This window comes from Hakea prostrata, chromosome 8, assembly GCF_041222555.1.
Source record: "Hakea prostrata isolate BN-2017 chromosome 8, UWA_Hpros_2, whole genome shotgun sequence".
Taxonomy (NCBI): Eukaryota; Viridiplantae; Streptophyta; class Magnoliopsida; order Proteales; family Proteaceae; genus Hakea; species Hakea prostrata.
Genome location: NC_142607.1, coordinates 44,848,136 through 44,870,411, shown reverse-complemented (window position 1 = coordinate 44,870,411; position 22,276 = coordinate 44,848,136). Strand labels below are relative to the sequence as shown.

General features: G+C 39.1%; 1 protein-coding gene across 1 annotated transcript; it reads right to left on the bottom strand.

Annotated features, from left to right (window-relative positions):
* Window positions 1-60: 60 nt before the first annotated feature.
* On the bottom strand, window positions 61-21,803 carry RAPTOR1 (Regulatory-associated protein of TOR 1). Its single transcript, XM_089165552.1, has 23 exons — window positions 21,134-21,803; window positions 15,945-16,047; window positions 13,225-13,307; window positions 12,975-13,133; window positions 12,770-12,886; window positions 12,515-12,675; window positions 10,943-11,097; window positions 10,677-10,821; window positions 10,483-10,561; window positions 10,260-10,361; window positions 9,867-9,950; window positions 9,647-9,757; window positions 8,851-9,204; window positions 8,548-8,737; window positions 6,975-7,595; window positions 6,450-6,779; window positions 6,234-6,357; window positions 3,896-4,020; window positions 3,648-3,793; window positions 3,459-3,560; window positions 1,912-1,997; window positions 1,635-1,719; window positions 61-1,461 (listed from the first exon to the last, which is right to left on the bottom strand). The coding sequence occupies exons 1-23, from the start codon at window positions 21,422-21,424 to the stop codon at window positions 1,123-1,125; spliced, it is 4,092 nt and encodes a 1,363-aa protein (XP_089021678.1). The 5' UTR covers window positions 21,425-21,803; the 3' UTR covers window positions 61-1,122.
* Window positions 21,804-22,276: the final 473 nt, after the last annotated feature.

Here is a 22,276-nt window from a genome sequence, read left to right as displayed (position 1 = left end):
CTAATATATTTTAGTGTAATTTAATGGAGAGACATATCGAAATGTATATGATACATATCAACTAGTATCGTATGGTATCACGGTATACTTTAAACCTTGTTTTTTAGTTCATCCCGGTTGGAGGTTGAATAGTCAAAAAGTAAATCAATCAGCATTCTTTTACACCACTGTGTTCATAATATTGAGAAACTCTATTTAAGGATTATAATTAATTAACTCCAGGATAAAATCATATGCTCTATAGCTTTAGCTTTATGGAGCATCTTAATCGTTTGAAAGACTAGTTCATTTCTTGCTCCGGTCAAATTTCTAGGAATTGTAACAAGAGCATCAGCGGCACCAGTAAAGCAGTCCTTGACAGGGGAGACTGTCGTATATTTCAACTCCCTAGTTGCAAAACTTGTGAGATGTAACCTCGGCTCTGCCTGTTCTTTGAATGAAGTTTCTAACCCAAGAAAAAAAAAAGGATAAACTCACATTGCAGCTCAATTTCAAGTTTACATTAGTCGGTAGAAACTTTCCCATGCGAAATTCTGCTTGGCCTGCTTTTTTTTCCATCAAACAGATGAATGAATTTCTTTTGGTTTGATATAATGAAGTATACAAGTTTGTGGCCTTTTCTTGAACTCTACAAATATCAGTGAAATTCTTTCCTTGCGCATTCAAGAAGTCAAGAAATCCAGTACAAATCGACTTCAGGTCTGTAACACTTCCATTTATAATTAAACCAACGTATGCCAATTGTACAAATTGAACAAAGAGATGGGACAAGGAGAAAGCACCAATAAGAAAAATAAAAATATGCCAAAGAAGAGAAGCAAATATTTACAACTTTTACCTATATGTGGGATTATTTGCAGAAGCCTCCCAGAGCACGCAGCCTTCCTGCCCAATATGCACGATCCTCTGCCATGGAGGCTAATGAATATATAACATACAATTTTCAAAGACGGGGCCGACCAGTATATATGATCGCTGGGGGGAAGAGAGGAGCCGGAGAGAATGAATGGCAGCCCACGCAGTGCAAATGCTCCAATTAAGCCAAATCCAACCAAATAATGTATGTACGAGTGGCTGTGTCGTCCCAGGTAAGAAATTTGTAGTGGTGAGTAGGGTGCATGCTCATCTATTTTGAGAATTCTCATCCGCATAAATGGAGACAAGAGGATCAGCGGCACCAGCAGCAAGTAGAACCTTGTAAGGATGGAAAGTGAGACAGCTTACAGACCCAATCTTCTGGGCCATGAAGGTGGGGTAGTATCGGATGGTGCCAAGTTGGTCTCCTCCAAGGCTAAAAATTTTGATAAGCTGCTTCGCAGAGCCACTGGCAATAATGGGCGCATGGCGATGAATGGCCAAGGCTGTAAGTGATCCCCGATGAGCATCAATTGTGAGGTAAGTATCAGTGTGATTTCTGAGATCTAAAAACTGAATATCACCGGCTTGGGATGCACTGACAATCTGCATGGTAATCATATAAACAGTGCATGAAAACATCATACCACAGTGCTTGCTGTTCTTTAACCTAACCACAAGGAGATCTTGAAGAGAATTTAAGTAAAACAAGCATGTCAACCAGCATTTCAGCTTGCAAAACAGCGCACTCTAACATAATACTCCAATCATTAATGTACCTTTGCTGGATGAAATCCAGGTTGAAACCCAATCCCCACAACCTTCTCTACTCTCTGTGTGTGTGGCTGGGTGGTGCAGACAAGCCTTCAATAAAAAGGGAGACAATTATGAGTAACATTAAATAGACTGAGCTCATGAAAATGCAATTGAGAGAAGAGAAAAGGAAGCAACTAAAGCAGGCATCCAGTATGCACAATAAATACAGAGGGGTAAATAGTTGGAATTTTTCAAAACTGAAGTCCTACAACAAACATGAATCCTTTGTGGAAAACTTACATTTCTGGCGTACGGACATCATATAGCCTGACAGAACCATCTGCAAAACCAGCCACCAGCTGACCGCCATGAACTTGAGAAGCAGACTACAAAATGGCACATATACAAGAGCTTGTCATAGGGTGGAAATATGGCTCTAAGAAGGAAGAAATTGCACCACATAATAAAATAATCCTCATACAACAAAAACAAAATGGAGGCAGAAAAGATGAGAAGCGGTGAACTCGACTTATTAAGGAAATAAATAATATACTTCTTTAGAATCAAAGAGTGGGGGTCCCGTAATAACCTAGGTAGCATAATATCCACCCCACTGACAGCAAAACAGCAAATGTCTGCCATTTTAAATCCATTTAGAATTCAGAACACGCAAAAAGCTAATTGATAGTTGTTAGGACACTAGTCTATAGGGGTGTGGCACTGTAGGTGTAAAAGAGTTGTTGGGGATCAGACCCACCCAAGCATAGGGGGACAGGATCAGCCACGGGACAGGCAGCAAAATCCTACTTAAAGAGTAGCCACTCCCGCACTGTCATACGTGCAAAGGGGGGCTAGTTAGGATTTGTATTGGGCTATATTAGGGAGGGAGGGAAGAGAAAATGGGGATGAAATTTGTAAACGGAAGGGACGAGCTGTGCTCGTAGGTGAGGGGAAGACCCTCGGTGGGTGTTAGGGTAGAGTTGATTCAGGTTTCCGTAGGGCGCATCCTGCCACTTGTGTCCAGTTTAATCCGTGTTAATTTCCATTAATTCAATAAAAAGAATCCATTTCCATTTAGTGCTGTTATCTCTGCCTTTCATTGTTAATTGTTTCATTTGGAATTGAGAAATTGGTTTATTGCCAAAGGAAACCAGAGATAGGCTTAACACATTGCAGGAAGTTGCAAGGTTCTTAAAAAGGCATTGCCGGAAGTTGCAGGGTTCCTCTCAATAGCGTTCTCTGATCGCTGCTTTTCCTCCCTCTTGCGACTGAGCTCAAGATAAGCATTCTTAATATAAGCCCCAAGATAAGCCAGGACAGTGGCATAAATTTCACAAGACGAGCCATATAGGTCCAGGGTGAGTACAAATTTATAATAGTCTATTTGCAAATATATAAGTCAATTCTTTTTTCTTTTCATTTCGTTTCTATTTTGGAAGGGGCATGTTAAAAGAATAAGTTTCCTTTTAGGTTTCCAAATTGGTCATGCTAGTCCAACCAGTCAAAGTGTTACTACATGATCAAACCAATAAAGTGATAGGATCTTAGGCCATAAAAATTGCACTCTCTACCAGGGCTATATTACTATAGAACCAAGATGTATCCCCTAGACTCCCTCCACAACCCCATCCCACAATGTCTTTCCTACGTTTATATGATGAACCATCAATAATTGCCTAAAACAAAATCTAGAGTCTTACCCACGTGCTCCATGAAGCTTAAACTTCTTAACATATGGGTCAACACAGGAAAAGATTGAAGAAAGTGAGTGCAGATAGAACTGTAACTCTTCAAAGAGACAAAAGATGACCAAAAGAAAGAAGAGCAAACAAAGAAACAAAGCTCACCAATGCTGAGACACTGCTTTCTGATGATGCTGGAATAGAATTAACAAGCTGTTCTTTATCCAAATCCCATAGCATGATTGATGATAGCTCTCCAGAAGCATACTGGTTGCAACAGCAGTGTATTTTGAAGAAAAATCAACAAGAAATACTAAGATAGAACTAGGCAAAAATCTTGAACTGAGTATGTACCAGATATCCAGACTGTTGCTGCCAATCCACAACAGCATTCACACTCCTTACACCAGGTCTATGACCTTGAATCGAGGAGAATGCAGTCACAAGCTTTTGTTTACCCTTCAAAGAATAATCTTTCCAAATACGAATATTTCCATCACCTATAATAAAAACACCATTTTAATATGCAATACGCTATCCTCCAGTAGTGGCTAACTATAACCACTGTTTTCCTTATCAAACATACCAGTAATGAATCTTACTTGAAGCAACAAGAAGCAAGGTATCATCTAGCTCATTCACAAGGCAAAGTTTAGAAATTCCTTTGTCAGGGAAATCATGGTTATCGAAACTGTTGAGAAGAATAGTTTCCTCGTAGTTCCATACCCTGAAGAAGAAAAAAACAATATTTAAAAAGCTGCTAACAAGGCTATATGTGAGTATATTAAGAACCATACACCAGAAAACAGGCTACATTCAGATTAATGTCACGCAGAGATACAGATAACCTCATTATCCAGATTTAGAGAATGGCTCATATCCAATTATGGGGACTGCAGATTTATTGTTTGGATTCAACACAAAAAATCCACCAAACGGACTAATTCATTTCCATCCTTCAATAACCAAAAACTTATGTAAACTTTATTTCAAGGACTTTCATCATTTCTCAATATTTAGTATAATATCTTCACATTTAGCACATCTAAGTTTTTTAAGTTTTTGAACACATTAGACTGGAAACGGTAGCACCTAATGGCTCCTGCTGCACGGCCCACTTTCTGTTTCATGAATAGGTCCTTTGGTGATTACTGTTATTCCAAAGCGGGCAATCCCCTAAATAAACTGCATTCAAGTTCTAGCAGCCTATCTTGAGGGTTTCACCAAATGAATCAAGAGAATAGATTAAAATTTACTCATGCATAATGATGAGGTGCACTACATGTGATGCGACCCCCAAATTGAGGGCCAGTCTTCAGGATCAATTAAATTGAATTCAGCAGTAAATTAGGGTTCCTTGAACCCTGTGGTTATGGTGTAGAGGCTGATTATGGTTGTTAGGGCTCTTAAGCAAGGGGAAATACATTTGGCTGGGGTTTAGAGTTTGGGTTTCAAGCTTGAATCCCAGAAGTCCTAGGGTTAGGTTTTTGTGAATTTACGGCAGCTCAGGAATTAGGGTTTAGAGTAGGCTTTAGTTGTTGAGGGATCAGATTCCTAAAGTTCAGGACAGATCTATCAGTTAGATTGGTTTAGATCTGACCTTGAATTTTGGGTGTCTGGAAAAATCCAAAAATTCCAGAAAAATTAAAAAAATGTGGTGGTGCAGGAATTGGAGTAATGGTTTTTAGGGTTTTGAGAAAAGGATAAAGCGCAGCAGGGATGGGGAGGCAAAGAGGGGAGAAATCTAGAAACTAGGGTTTCAAGGAAGGGGAAATTTCAGAATTTAGGGTTTGAGAACAAGTTAAGGGTTGGGGATGGGCATCAAATGTTAGGGAAGGGGTGGTGGTGATTATACCAAAAGGGGTTGGGATTTGGGTGAGAGAATGGGGAGATCTAGAGTTAAGGATTTGGGGAAAGCAGAAAATGCCGCAAGCAAGAAAGAGAGGGTAAGGGTTGCGACGGGGAAAGAGAGAAGGGGAACGGCAGGGGCAGGGGACATTAATTGTTGAAGATGAGGGAAGGTTGAAGAACCGCAGAAAAATGGAAAGCTCAAAGCTGCCGCAGGTTTCCTCCCTTGGAAACCCATGACTGCACTCGGTATCTCCTTCAATCAAATTTTATTAATCATCAAAACTATGTTTTTTACAAGCATGGGGCTACATTTGTAGACTGCATTGAAGGACCCCTACTTGGACTCCCACTGGAAAGCAAAAGAAACATGGACTCTTAACTAAACAAAAGTGCAAACATATAGGGACTTCTAACCTAAGAAGTATCCCTTTTAAGATAGGACTCCAACTTTGAAACCAAAAAAAAGAAGAACTACCTTACTTAGGACTCCTGCTCCACTAAAGAGTCTCACTTATCTCATCCTGGGATGATTCAAATTACACAACAAGAGTAGGACTAGTCTTCTAGTAAAAGTTGGACAACTAAAGGATTCCGTCTCTAAATAAGACTCCTAAATAGAATACGACTCTTTCAAAACTTAAGAAACACTAATTTAAATAGCAAAATAAAATAAAACAAGAATCCTAATAAAATTTTGCATCTAACAAGACCAACTTGGACTGGACTAGGGCTGTCCAAAATGACCAAAATGCCCTTGTTGATGAAAATACTCTACGCTGCTGAACTAGTCTCTAGGGTGATGGGCAGCAACCCTAAGTCTTCTTCTTTTGGCCGTTGGTTTTCTCATGGTTGGCCTCATCAACCATGTCCAGGGTTAACCAATCCCACGAAACACTGCCAGGTGTTAAAAAGAATTCAAAGAGAAAATGCCCTCACCTGCACAGTTGGAACCAAACTCCCTATAAAATTAAATATGCTTATCTAATTAAAGTTTTGACTTCTAATTAATGTAATTAAAACTTAATTAACGAAACTGAAATACTTTTTGCACATAAAACACTTATACGTCAGTAAAATAGGATTACATACCTGATCCTCTCATTTTCATCAGCAGCAACTACAACAGGAGAAAAAGGCAGCAGCAAAGCTGTTCTTGTACCTGTCTCAAACTTGGTATCCCAAGAAGCAATTTGATTGCTCAGCTTGCTCACAGCTGTAACAAAGCAAAAGAACCACATAAGTATATCTCCAAAAGCAGAGAATAACTACAAAGGGGAGAGAAAATGCGTGTAAAGAATTTATTACAAGAATGCTGGCATTTCGTTATGCGATCCAGTGCAATTTTTTCCCTTTCCTCTCTTCTAGACAGTATTTCCTCATTATCATCTGCTGCTGTAAGAAGTGGCCTTGAAAAATGACCACAACTCCAATTGTAGATTGTTGATTGAGGAAGCAAACTGCGCTCTGAAGTCCCAGACGCACCACCAGAACCTAAAAGTGGATCAGCTAATCCTGAGTCTGGGGAGTTCAGCAGGTGTGGCCTGAACTCTAGTGAACAAACTCTCCTCATTCCTGGCAAATAATTTTGTCGAGGGGGACTAACAGGAGGAGTTCTAAATGTCAGAGGTAAATGACCTGTCAAAAGTATTAACAGAAAAGATTCAGGACTCATAGGCAAATGCAAAACATACCAGGCAAAGTTAAAACTTGATTAACACCAATCTGGAAACCATTATTAGGTGACAAAGTAAATGGGTGACACGGCCACTTCCAAAGATTATCAGAACTAATTGAAAAAACAACTAAAATGGTGTACCATTCATAAGTTACCTCCATTCATATCAAACCACGATGATGACCGTGCCAATCCAGCAAGGTTAGGCGCTGGAGTTGAAGTTACATCACTCTGACGAAAGCTGCCACCACCAAACCGCAATGACCTAGTAACAACTTGTTCAATACCAATAATGGCAAGTAATTGCCGACCAAGGCTTGCAACTCGAGGAGACGGATCTTTGGCCAGCGTATACATTGCCAACACACATTGAGAATAAATTCCACCATCAAGGGGTCTAGGTCGTGAATGGTTAATAGTGCCATTACCAGAGCTATCATTTACTAATATTCCAGAATCAGAGAGTTGAGAAGAATCATCAGACAATGGAGATCCATGCATAATCCCAGAAGTGGAAAGAGGACTACTCGTAGAAACCCTTCCATCGCGACCACCAGATATGCTGTCACTGCCCACTCTCATTACAGGACCAATATGGGTAGGAATAGAACTTCCATGCTGCATATATTGGCTTGAGTTTGCATACCCACCACTGGGAGTTCTAATAGAACCCAAGGATGGTAAGGAATTCAGCAGTGAGTTGGACTGTGGCTTCCAGTGTGCAGCAGCAATAGATTTCAGGTGCTTATTGTGGCCAAAGGCAAAGCGAGCAAGAGCTGTCAAAAAACAAGACAAATTCATTGCCAGTTCACAATTACTATTAGCTGCAGGAAGCAAAATATACATTCCAAACCAACATAACCAAACACCCAAGGTTTAAAGTATCGGTATCGAGTACTGCATCGAGTATTGTATTGTACTGTTGATTAAATCTATTTTAGTGCAAACAGATAGAGAGACATATTGATATGTATCGTATTGGTTGTGTCGATATGGAGACGTAACGGCTAGTATCATACTGTATTGTCGGATACTTTAAACTTTGCAAACAACCTCAACCACTTCCCCCCCCCCCAATTGATAAAACGGAATATGTCCGCACACAGGGCAAATAAATTACAGAGTTTCATGATATTTCCAGCGAACAGTATAAAATCAAACATTGGAGCACCCAGGGAACTTGTACACATGTTTATCAGCAAGACAAAGGGGACAGGAACACATTGTACATATTCAAGGAGAGGCCCTCCACTACAGTGATTTAAGAAGAAAGCATAAACGTTCTTAATAAATCATAATAACTATGTTGAAGTTACAACAGTCTACAGTTATGATTATTAGTGTAAATATGCTTTTGAACAGAGATATACCAGTCCAACATTACAGACCCCAAAAAACTGCACTCATTTAAAAGTCATATAGATACCAAGCTCTATCATAAAAGCATCTTCTACCCTCAGTATTTAAGAAAAGCTACCAATATTCTTCAAAATACAAAGTCATACAGTGTTTTTGCTTTTTTTTTTTTTTAAATAAATATCCTAAGAAGCTTCTTCATGTAGCTGCCAGCATTTGAACAACTGAGACTGGTTCTAGGATGTTCTAGGATCATCATCTTTCTAATGTTCTTGAAAATATTATACACCAAAGCTCTACCAGAATAACAACCTTCTTGACACAGGTACAAGGTAAACGAGTAAGTTTGACTCTGGAGTCTTGATCACATACCTACGGCAACCTCTGCCCGGACAAGTGGGCTTCCATCTGAAACTACATTTAGAAGACTTCTAATAATATTTATCTCAGCTTTTATCTTTTCATCATCATCACATTCTTCTTCACCTCCAACCCCATCCCTGGTTGAATCAGATCCAACATCAAGAAGGGTACCCAATGCAAAAACAGCAGAAGCTCGAACCTGAAACATGTTATCGTATAATTGATCATCATCCAATAGAAAAAGGTAAAGAGAAATGAACTACCAGGGGGAAGAACAGATTGAAGTAGTAGAAAGTAAGGAAGAAAGAAAACCTCAGGTTGGGGCTCTGAGAGTAATGGTATACATATTATAGGTGCATCTGCCTGCAAACCTATTATCTGTGCCTCCAAGAAATCCTCCCACAGCTTCCCTAGACAGAGACAAAGCCACTGAAGAAGAAGTGGCTCAGTTTGTGCTTCATGAGGAGTAGCAAGCTGAAGATGTTTCAAGCATACAATAGTCAAATCGTCCTTTATACAGGCTTCCTGTCCACGTCTATGGCTATCAACAATGACAGCTAAAACAAATGCAGCCATTGCACGTTGTTCTGGATATGCATCCAGGCTATCAAGAAACCTTATGAAGTATACATGACCGCCATCTTTTACTAAATCAACCTGACATGACTACAAAACAGAGCAGAAAACGTGGAATGTTAGTGTTGCATGAGCAAGTTACCACTATAAAGGGGGGAAAGGCTGCACATAAAACTGTTGAGTGTGTGCACAAGAGCAGGCTTGAAGACCTAGAAGAAAAAGGAGAGAGGTTTTGGAATTGATCTTCATACCATCTAGAAAGGTTAACTTTTTTCTTAATTTCTATGAGTTTATGGTTTTGCAACCAAAAAAATAAAAGAGAAAAAAGTTAGTCATACACATGTTGAAATATTTCACATGCTACTACACTACAAATTGTATGCCCCTAAAGACAAAACGAATACAACCACATGCAATGTTAATCAAAAGAATTGGAGCCACAAGGCTTTAGCAACTAGTTACCCAACCCCCAACCTCTTCAAGTTGAGTGCCAGATGAAAGATGCAAGGGTAACATAAATATAAGGAGATACCTTATCAAGAGCAAGGATCTTTGTCCATATGAAAACAAGAATCTGCCTCAATTCAATTGCTGTTGTTTGCAGTAGCTTGAGCACATACGGGAATATTCCAACTGAAAGGGCCTGCAAGATGAACCAGGAGAGATATGCCAGATCATTAAGCTATGCTTTTATAAAACAAATCACATATTAGATGGAAAGTTTCCACTAACAATAAGGAATTACAAAGTACCAGGTCTACAGCCCAAGGTCCCATGTCAAGGAATCTTCCAAGAAGTACAAGTGCGCGAAATCGGTGGCATTGACTAAGCAAAACCTAAATGAAAACCACGAACAACTTAGGCAGAAAAATATTTTCATCTAGAAAAAGTGAGGAAAACAAGTGAAGAACCAGAAGAATTAACTCATTCAAAAGGAATCAATCAAGATCATATTATAGGCCATAGCTCATAAAAGATGAACAATCAACCAGTAATTCCCATGGGTATCAAACTGAAAATTTCTGCTAAGGTTTCATGGAATCAACCATGAATTGGTAGATTACCACGACTGAGAAAATAACTGCAGGGTAGTGTCTTTGGTAGCAGACCTTTAAGAGCACCTGTTAAATTGACCAGCACCTCACCTGAAGAACAATTGGCAACTGCTCTGGTGGTTTTTTCTGCTCAGACCCATGGTCAAGCCACACCTCAAAAGCTGTCAGCTGCTCTGTGAAAAAAGGACTTGGCTGAACATCATCAACCAGTAACAGGTAAGTACAGAGCATTTTCAAGTGGCTTTGGAACAACTAACAAGAAAGAAAAGAATGCTGTCGTTTCTTTAACTTCAGCTCTCTCACAAATGGTTACCTGAAATTCTGCATTAGGTTCCTCAACCAATGACTGAAGCTGAGAAAGGCAAATTTCGGCAGCCATGTCCCAAGCATCCCTGTAGGGAACATTTGAAAAAATTACCCACCTTGAAAGAAATAATAACAAAAGTTGTAACATAACAGAGAAAATAACAGGGATTAAAGCTTAAGAAAGCATCATCAGATATGTACCACATATGATGCTGATGAGTTGGAGGTAGCATTGGATATGAAATTGGAGAACAGTTTGCAGATCGCATAATCCGCTCCGCAAGTAAAAAGTTCCGGAACAGACTAGCAACTAGAAGATCTTGCCTGAACAACCTTTGAAAAAGATCTGCAGAAAGGCAAGGGTCAGTGTAGAACATGGTCTCTCCAAAGTAGAAGATGAAAGGTCAAATTCCACAGTTTTAAGTAGATGATTGCACAGGCCCATTGAATTAATAGTAGTAGATTACCATGTGGGAGGACATTCCAAGCAATTGTGTCAGTCACAGCCGTAAAAATCCAGTTCAATTCCCCAAGAAGAGTTTTCCGGTCAGTTTGGCGGCCAGGGATTCTGTCTATGAGAGAATGATCAAGAGTATCACGGAGTAATGAACGTGAGCAAAACCTGAGGGATACATAGAATAACATCAGACTGGAGCAGGATAGCAGTAAATATTAAATACAGGACAGCACAAAAACTAAATTTCCCTACTTCAGCAATACCCAGAACTCTAGCAGCTATAATGCAGTATTTCGCTGTTGTGGCTTGACCACCACTACTGGATTTGGCAACCCAAACCATATCTGACCAGACTGCACCAGGATTTTGGTCCAAATGGGACTCAATTTACCTGTTTATCTACTTATTCTAATTTGCATAGGGTTAAATACATAGAAAGGGAATAATTTTTCTTTTTTTGTGGGGATGAGTAGAAGGAGGTTGTTAGTTTCCTTGTCTGGCTATGGGGTTTGAATATGGGTCTTACTTTTCTTTTCATTTATATGTAAACTACCCAGTAATGGAGATCAGTAATTTATTAAAAGAAACCGTACTGGTGTGGTTGCAATTCAGGCCTACGGAATTTCTTTTGCTCCCTGCTACTGATAACTTCTTTCTAATGTAGTCATGTCACTCATATTCCAATCCAGACTCCCCCTTCCCCTCTTTTTGTTTTTCAGTGTCCTACACAATTCTTTTCTGGGTAACAACAGACTACAACACTTGGGTCAATCTCCCTCACCTCTCCTCTGTAATGGGTGTAGTTGCTACTTGCTAACTGATTTCTATGTAATAGTCACTATGTTCTAGTCTTTCTTCCCATGTTTCAGCAACCAAAACTTCAAGAAAGGTCCCCCCCTTCTCCCTCCTTCCAGACTAGCTATTTTTAAGCCACTTAGTAACCAAGAGTAAGTATTCCTATAATTGTTGGTTCATGGTTGATTATCATAGACAAACAGGCATGCTTCCCATAATTTTGACTGGGGAACTCAGCTTCTGCATCTCTTTGGTCAGTGACTGAGTGATTATGGTGTTCCTTGAACTGGTAATGCAGCTCTAGCCGTACTGTGGCAAACCAATAAATTAAGGACTGTGGCACAGCAATAAATCAGAGATATCTTGCAAGATCTCACGAGTTCTCGAACAATGCATGGTGGGAAGAGATAGCCCAAGGCAATAAGGGGATAGTCAAATGTCAACCCTTACCCTCTCCTATCCTAATTCTCTTGAATCTCCAGGTGTATTTAGAGCACAACATCTTCACTTAAACTTCCACTAGACTAGTTCCCAAAAGTTGTTTGAGTTGGTATATAGAAGTTTCAAAAATAATTTGATAGTTTCATAATAAAATTGTCATTCTACAGCACAACTTTATGATTTAAAACAACAACAAACATTGTATGCACAAATTTTTATTATAAATCATTATCAATAATCAACAACTATCTGTGCATGTGTGTGAATGAACAAGCTCAAAAGGAGAGAGGAGGAAAACAACTAGAAATAGTCGGAATAAGAACAATACAGATGGAAAAGAAGTTACCATCTCAGTGCCATCTTGATTGGAGTTGTCAAGCATGATGTGAACACATCAGCAGGAAATTCATCACTCTGAGGAAGTGTCTCGTGTGCTTCACAAGCCGCAAGAAGAATGCAATCCTTCAAGGAAGATCCAGAAGAGGTAGAAGAATTCCAATCTAGGCGCTAATCAAAGAGAACAAATAAATATCAGAAGTTAGATCATACCAATGCCGATAAAGGCTTCTTTGGCAACTGGATGAGATATAATGTTGCTAACCTCTATAAAGGCATTGACAATATTTCCTGCAGCAGAGCAGTCAAAAACATATATTGATGGTGTCTCCAGCCAGGAATCCAAGTCACTGACAGGCAGAGGAATGTACTGCGTATAACTCTGATCCAACTTACATGTTAAAACCCGAGAACCACACCTTGTAAATTGATTAGAAGGACAAAACACACAGAAAATGTTTGCTACCAACCTTATTGAATACCCAAATTTCACCATTTGCTGTTGGTTTTGGGACGCCATGGCCATTATAATGAAAGAGTACTCTCTCAGACTTGGCATATTTGCGACAGGCATGGCAGAGCTTCTTTACTTCCTCCACAGTAGGATCAAGCTGAAGCTTATAGCGGGCCTGTTCCAATCCCAGAGTTTTGCAGATTGTAACTTTATATAGTGCATTGAACCATTAAAACCTCACATTATACGAAGGACAATGTTCTTACCCTGGGTTGCCATCTCTCATACTGACTGTGCAATGTTTTACCAATTGTTTCAAGTGCCTTTGGAGCTGCCATAGAAAAAGGATCTACCAGCCAAGGAAGAAACGAGTAAAGAAATATACAACAGCTACCATAAAGAAAAAAATAATATAAAAATCCATATACTTGAGCAAATGAAAATAAAGAAAAGTCTTTTAGCACATCCATCCCCACCCCTATCCATCCAACATAAGACTTTATCCAGAATTTAAGCAATTTAATGCAATATTCATGATACAGATCCACAGATCTACATCCACAAGTAAAGCAGAGGCTGCCTAAGTAGTACTATAGTTGCAGTAGTGCCTATACTTCCCCCCCCCCCTCCCCCTGCTGTTCTGTTCTGTTTATTCTGGCAGGACCAGGTTTGTTGGCTCATCTGGGCTACATAGTGGATCAATTTAAGTGATCATGTGACTCATAAACATGTTCCAGGACTAGGCTATTAGTCTAAGCGCGAACATATCCACACATAGGAGGTTCTGTGCTGTTCAACTAGTTAACTAGATTTCTACTTCTGCCCAAGATAAAGTCTCAACCTACTAGTGGAAGGACTCCTATTGTAAGGCTGCCAGGCCATCTATTTACACACCACTTGATGGATGAATACATTAATTCCGTTTGATGTTATTTTCTATGAGCAAATTGTTTGTGAGGCTATTATTAAGTGGAGATCTGTGAGTGTCAGAAGTTAAAAAATTCCATGGTGGTTCAAATCCAGGACGGATCTCCTTGGGTGCTACGAGGCTCAAACTCTAGTTTATAGAGCTGACTGTAGAATCAATCTACATCCTTGATCTGCCATTACAGGCTACTGCCTAGATGAGGATATTAACACCCACATCCCTTCTCTTTCCCCTCTTATTTATATTTTGATCTCTCCATTAAACCACTCGAATCAAACCTTAAACCTAACCTGTACATCTTTGGCTCCAGCACATACCACCACCTGGAAAGCTCCTTCTTTGGAACCTCTCTCTTCCTAAGGATCCACGCATCTGATCCAAAGTCCATATCTACGATTCCAACAAAATTATAAAAATAAATAAATAAAACCCTAGAATCCCTCAGCCATAGATTCAGATCAACCCTTTCCACCATTAGATTCTGATGGTTTTTGGATGGAACCATCAACACACTAGCCCTACCACTCGATCTGAGTTTCAGACCAAGCCTAAGGTTCCTAAAAACCTATTTTCAAAATACCCACTTCCAGCTATCAGTTTCAACCCTAATTTGCACTTACATCCTTCCATCACCCTAACTACTGAAACCTAATTTCACCCTAATCCTCGCTTCAAAAAACACTAAAACAGAAAGCCCTAACGTCACCCTACTTCCAAACCTCCCCCTCCCCCAAAAAAAAAACAATCGACTTGGTTTTATTTCAATCTCCTAGAGGCATTATTCCTTAGTTGAACCACTCAATCGACGGCTACATCACTGCACAAAACCTAAGAAGCATTACCCCATTTAGAACACTGGCAATGAAGCTAATGGGCATCCATGGATCAAAAAATAAGCCTCAATTCAGGTGAGGTATTAACTATACCAGAAAAATCCACCTGCTACTGGTAAATGGTAATCAACTCCAAAAGAAAATAGCCAGCTGACAAAATAAATAGTACATCATTACAACAGACATAGTGGACTTCTACACTGAAGAAGATCTGATACTGATAGCATTTGCACATTTTGTTATGTCAAGCTGCAGTTACATTTCAAAGAAAGCCATGCTCTTAGTTGTCTACGGGTTGTCAGAGAGATAAGATAATGAGGGAACCGAGTGTGACTTAACTAAACGAAGCTTTGACACCAAAGAAGAGGATCAAGACATTCAGTCCTATTATTTGGCTATTTCTGAGTGCATAAAGCACTGAAGCTTTTATATTTTTCATGAACAGAAGACAACATAACAAACCCTTCAATATATGACATGATAGTACATTCAGCAGATTAATTCTAGAAAGTGCATGCTTCATCTCCCAGTGGTTATAGAAGAGCCTGCATTTATCTTGCTCACCTCTTCAGTATAAAGTACATGGAATTCAACACCATCCTAAGTCACCAAGACTAGATTTTTAGAACATTACAAGGACAGACACACCATCTGCTGCATCCAAAGCATGGACTAGTCATTTCACAACCCGGGCCAACATTGGTAAGTTGGCATCAGCAACTCAGTCAGCTACAATCAACTACGTATTGACTCCATTCAGTCTGTCTTTTATAACACTGCTAGTGTTTTCTTCCTTCTGTTTTTATATTAGAGAAAAAAAATTCCTCCTTTTCAGGGCAGGGGGTGGGAGTGGGGTTGTCAGATAGAGATCACCTTCATTATTATTTTATTCTACTGATTATTGTTATTTTGGCATTCACTGTGCTAAGACATCAACTACAATAATGCGCATAAAAGGGTAGATGCTTCACTGCATATATGTAGTCTTTCTATGAACTATCACAATTGCGATGAATAATCAACTAGCGATTGCCTAGTCGATGCTTCATGTTGGAAGGCCCAAATGGCTTTGAATCAACTTGCAGCTTTGACGGCTCCAGTATACTCTTGGAAACAAAATAGATATGGACAGCATCATAGCAAATCACATAACATAAGTAAACTCTTTTCGGTATAGAAAAGCACCTCGCACAAACTACTAGAGACTGGACAAATGAAACTTTACCTATCCAGCACTCCATTCTGGCACATGGAGAGATTTTAATCACATCTGGTGGATCAACACTAATGTTTAAACACAAAACAAGCGCCACACACCCAGTCTTCATCTGCATAAGCAAATAAACAACAAAAACTAACATGGACATCAAAATTATTTAAACTGAGAAATATCACCAGGCTGTGAGAAATAAATATCAAAAGCAATAAATAAGAAGACCAGAATAAGCAACAGCAGTTAAGTAGAAAGTGCAAATTACCAAGCCACCTACATAAAACCAATATGAGAACACCAGGACAATTACCCAAATAGGGGTTAATGATGAGCAGAACACTTGAAGGTTGATCCATTTCTATCAAAACTTGAACAGTGCTTGGAGCATACATCATTTGCAACATAGTTGCCAGCACACAGTATAGGATTCCATACAGCTTTTTGAGGCCAAGGCAACTATCAACTAAGTGCTTTGAATGCCCTGCCCTAATCTTCACCAAATATCATTAAAGTAGATGGTTTACATTTGAATTTTATTTGGTTAAGATATTATTACAAAATAAATGGTTTTATATTTGTCATTTTTATTTACTTAAAATTTAAAATATCAAACATAATATGCTAATGCCCTCCCACACCCCCTCCCCACCCATCTGAATAAAAATAGCTAAAATCAAACACCCCATTCAAAAACAAAAACTAGATTTTTTTCGGCTGCAGGAGAAATTCTCAGCTGCTTGAACTTTTGATCTTAACAGTTAAAATATTGCTAGATAACTAAAGTGCAGTAAAAATAACAATTTATTTTGATATATAAGAAATATCTTAAGGTATCAGGCAGTAGGTCACATTTTTGACAGGACAAAACAAATCCCACACTAAATAGAGGGGCTGGATTTCAAAATTCAAACAATGAGCCCACATCACCCATAGTTTGGGATGGGATATATTCTGGTCCGCAACATGAAAAAGCCACACTTCCCACATCCTTTATGCCACATTTTAAAATGGAATGATTTTGACCATAGTACAAGAACTTGTTGAGATCCCAGTAACTCTTTTTTCCTTTTTCTTTTCTTCCCCCCCCCCTCCCCCAATAAAAAAACACCTTCTTTCCTGAGATTTCAAGAAAATATGCCATGTAGTTTATGCCTTGGTTTTCGCAATATTTTGGCATCTCGACGAGATCATGAAAGATTCTTGGTATATCTCGGAATTCTAAAGCAACTTTATGTTTTTATATTTCAAAACAAGTGCACCAACTCAACGAGATGTTGACCCACTCAGTTTGTTGGATGACCAGTTGGCCTCCAAAGCTAAGTTCTCAAACCATGATTTTGAAAATAAACCCAGTAGAGTTTAGCCAATGAAGGAACAAGGATGAGGTTTGGAGGAACAAACTTATAGATCCCTTTATAATTAGTACTGTCCAAAAGTAACAGGCCACTACTCAATATAAAGTGTTTTCATAGCAAAAAAGGTAAGTTCAGATGCATTTCCATTTCCAATACGATGGTTTTAATCTGATCTGCTCCAATTTCATTGTCTACTTTTGAATCCATTGCGCACCTCCGCACCTCCCATGCCAATCTAGTTTGCTGTTGTCTCTGACTTCCAGGCAAACCTTAAAGCATTAAGAGTTATCACTGGTTGCAGAGTTGTAGAACCGATTGAGATGTTACTTCTGTAGATGGATATGAGACTTGTTTCCGATTCTACTCGGTTAACCTAGCCAAAGTGGCAGTTGTTTATTTGTTTAAATGGTAATAATAATAATAGGGTTCAGATGTCAGAAGAGAAGAGATGGATATAATATAACAAGAGTTGAGTCCATTCAAATAGCAGGTGCCAAACATAATCAAATTGGGTGAGTCAGCAAATTTTATGATTTATGAGAAACACAAGCAAAAATCACACTGTTGAAGTTAATTTTCTTTTATATTTAGGAGGATAGTAGTAGAGGAACACATTCTTCTCCAATTCCACTATCCTTTCCTATTCCTCTGCCTTGGTGCCGACTTCAATTCTCCTTTTTCTTCAACATTTTCATCTTCTTTATTCTCTTCTTCAATCGCTTCTTCTTCTTCTGTATCAGCCTTGGTCTCTGTTTTCTTTCAGGATTTGGTTATACCCATCTCTATATTGGTAGAAGAAATTTGAAATGAGAAGATCTGTGGCATGAGTGGGTCTGTGTGAGCAATAATGCTGGAATCAGGGTCACAAGATTGCTGTGGAGGAAAGAAATGATGGGTAAGGATGAAAGTTGCAGAAAGTAAAAATGCAACCCATCGTTCATCCAGCCCTGGACCGTGTGTAAAATGAATGAAGTTCTGTGGGTGGAGAAAAAGAAGGTAATACCACCTGAATCAGAGGTCTGGGTGGTTCTCAAGAATTACAAGGATAGAATGGCTAAGGGTTTCAGCAAGTGATGGGAAATGAGAAGTTTGCTACCAAACGAGAAGAGAGGTGCACAGCCAAGGAGGGAGAAGGTTGGGGAAATTAGGGGAGAACAGAGACTGGATTTGGGGAGGACAAGGGTATAAAGGTCATTCTGAGCCAATTTACATGCCACATCAGCACTACAACATTGTCAGAGTGACAGTCTGTTAGTTTGGGGATTACTGGATATAAAACTGGTGTACGAAGTTTCCAAACCTTGCTCTGACTCCTAAACCAGCCTAAGTTCACGGGTCTAACGTGTAATTTTCCAATAATGTTTGACCAGGACATAAGTCCTTCAAGCAAATTTTAGCAATACTAGTCTTGTTGGAAAGCTGGTTTTGTGTTCTACCTAGTAGCAAAGAGAAAAAGATCTCATGCAGAAGAAAAATACTTGACCAGTGAAACTTCTCTGAGAACAAAAACATTTCTCTAGATCAAAAACAGTTCTAATTACTAAAACGTAAGATTATATTTTTGTTAAGAACAGTATAAACAAGATGTTAGACTTTGTATACCAGGAAGATGACCAATTCCAAGAACAGTATAAACCAAATGTATGTTTTAACCGTTTTAAACTTCCAAAAGCTTGCGTCTGCAGTTCTACCATATTCTAGTTCAGTGTTTTTTCTTCTTGGGTTTTGATTTGACTTATTATTGATTTTTGATGACCTCATGTGACTTAATGTTGACTTTTTATGACTCCATGGGCTTAATGATTATACTCTATAACTTGATGTGGCTTAAATGCTTAATATAAGGTATATATTGTATATTCTAGCATACTAAACAACATTACAAAAAAATGAGTTCCCTATTTTTAGGCCTGCCAAATAAAAATGGAAATTACAACATAAGCATGTTTTTTTTGCTTTTTTATTTTTTTTTACAATCACTACTTCCCATTTCGAAAAGATTTACTCGACCCCCTAAGTTGGTTTGTACTTGTGCCATGCAAGAATAAAACAGAAACAAATTCACTGAATCACTCCTAAAATATGTTTTAAACCATGATGGATAATAAGGGAATGGCAAGCAACTTTATCTACTACCTTTTTTCTGTTTCTCTAACTATTGTTTTTGAGTTTCATGACTAAAAAAAGTATATTTTTACCAAAGCCAATAATAAATAAACACTCCATAGTATATTCGTCAGAATAATGACCACCAAGCCAACACACACTTTGGACTTTGACGCCCATGGTTCCTAGATTCAGATTGGTATGGGCCAGTTTTGGCCAGATCATATTGGTAACGGCTGAGACCAATCTGATACATATATTTGGACAACAATATACTGAGACTACGAACCATCTCAGGTATTTGGGAGCATACAGAAACCAGCAAGGGTTTATTAACTACACAATGGTGGGTGAACTGTCCTTTACGGATGAACACAGTAAAGCCCTAAAATGTTGACTATACCATCCTAAGGCATGAGTTTGACTTGACCCAAACTCACACGACGAGGGTCTGCACTGGATTTTTCAACCCTGAAGACAGGTTAGGGTTGAAAATTTCAGGCATCGGGACAGGATTGAGGCCTCAGCCTCAGCCCAGCCTAGCTCTGCCGTGGATGAAATATCCCAATTCAGTGCCAGTCTGCACCAATTCGCTACCTACTTCAGTGGTAAGTTCTCTTTTGATGGGGTCAAAAGCCAAGTCAAAACCAAAATCTAAAACTCTGATCAGTGAATATTCAAATCCGAATGCCTTTTCCCTTTTTCCTTTCTTCTTCTCTTTTTGGGAGGGTGGGGGATGAAAGCTAGTCGTAAGTTGTTACCAGTAAATAACTCTTTGCAAAAGCATATGTGCAAGGAAGTGGCACAGAAATTATCACTAATTTGAAGAAGATCGTCACTCAAAAGCATAGACATGGGATATCCCTCCCAACAGATACTTGTACACAACAGAATCAATACAGCAATCCAAAGACAAAGTACTGTTCAAGTTTGAGAAAATATCAGCTACAGAACCCGAAAGTTAAGGTTCCAACATGGAAGAAGGATGATCATACAAGGTTCAACACAGACGGGGTGGAACCCTTTAAAAGCTCAACTGTGAGAAGATTCAATAAAACCATCTTAAACATTTTAGGACATCACTGCCAATAACAAGAATTGATCCTGACCCCACTAGGTTCCATGTCAATAATAGAATTATTTCAGACACACAGAACTGTGCAAAGTGTAGAGTAAATTGTCAGCTATCTCGTATCATTGAAGAAAGTAGTATTATACGACCACCAACCAGACAGTCTCCCTGGCATAAGATATCAATGGAGAGACTAGTGAAAATTTTAGGTCCGCCAAGTCTTCACAATAGAAGAATAGATCTCTAGGAAGGAAGAGTTAGACTTGTATATCAGTTCCAATTCACAGATTGACAACCAGAAAAAGATAGTTCATGTTGTTACCACAATGGGCGGTTTTATAAGAAGCCTACTACAGTATCATTTACCGGAACAACAACAACATGCCTCCAACTCTTCTGACCAATCATCTTGTTCAGCCCTCCTATATCTGACTGCTGTGATCATTTCACTTGACCTAAATAATCAGTGGCTCATCAATACTAATGAGAGCTCACTCTAAATGACAGAATATATGAATCAAACAAAATAACAAAGCAGAGAAATATGTAAATCATGGCCATACAAAGTTCAAGCACACCAAACTGACAACCCAATTTGATAATAATAATAATAATGAGAATCACACAGCAGGACGACCCGAAAACCAGAGACCAGTATCAGAGCTTACCCGGTCCTTAGGCCGCCACTTGGACACAAGCCCACTCTCCGACGGACCAGACGGCACACAGGCTTCAAATGATTCATGCCGAAGATCACACAACACAACAGTTTGAGGCAAATACGCCATGCTCGTCGTGGTTGTCCCCGCTCCATTGCCACCACTACTACTCGCCGTCTCGGAGTCCCTTCTATGGCCACTAAAATCTGCATCTTCCCTGCTTGAGAAATCATCCAAGTGACTCGATATAGTCATTGAAGATTGTGATAGTTGAGACGCCATCAGATCTCCCAATGCCATTCAAATCCCACAAAGAATCAACCTTGCCCTAATCGTACCGCTCCGACCATGACTGAATATCAAAAAAATCAAATAAACACAACATAAGAATCCTTCAGTTCTACAGTTGCTACGATCCAGCTCCAAACTCGTCCCCTCACAGAAACCTAATCAACAAAGCCGCTAAACCAGCGGCGCATCGAAATTCTACGTAGGAAAATAAAAAAATCCAGCTCGGGATAACCTCAAAACCTTGAGAAGATCTAGATATGCTTCCCGAAAACCCTAGAAACCCTAAATTTCGAAGGCGAAGGCCGTAGCAATGGCGGCAGAGCAAAAGAGGTGCGAAAAAGGATTTTGGGAAGAGAGTGTGTGTGTTTGTGTTTCTATTTTTTTCTTTTTCTTTTATTTTTCATGTTTTCTTCCCCTCATTTTTAAAAATAATTACTGTACCATTTCTATCATTTTTTTTAATTTTATTTATAATTTAGAACTTTCCATTGTAATGTTGAAACCTTTAACCTCTAAATGAAAATAATAAAAAACGCGACCACAAAGTCTCCCACCACTCCGAAGAGGGGTAACAAAATATTATCGTTACGGTTGCCCGAAGTTCCCATAAAGCTGCCCGAAGTACCAGTAAAGGCTGTCCGTGTTAGTCTTTGCTTGAGTGCAGCTCAGCAATGTTAGAAAAATTAAAGGAATATAAAATATTAAATTATTTAAGGAGGGTAAAAAGGCATTGACCAATCGATGTCTTTTTTGAACCGTGCTTCAATGACAGCTCAGCATCATCACATGTGTGCATTGAGATGCGATAAATGAAGTTAGCTTAGATTCTAAGGAGATTTTTCCACCCAAAAGAAAATGATT

Coding starts and splice junctions, on each gene's coding strand:
- RAPTOR1 (XM_089165552.1), bottom strand. CDS start 21,424: ATGGCATTGGGAGATCTGATGGCGTCTCAACTATCACAATCTTCAATG. Junction 16,048..21,133: donor AGTGGCGGCCTAAGGACCGG/GTAAGCTCTGAT, acceptor TTGCTTATGCAG/ATGAAGACTGGGTGTGTGGC. Junction 12,887..12,974: donor AAATTTGGGTATTCAATAAG/GTTGGTAGCAAA, acceptor AAGTTGGATCAG/AGTTATACGCAGTACATTCC.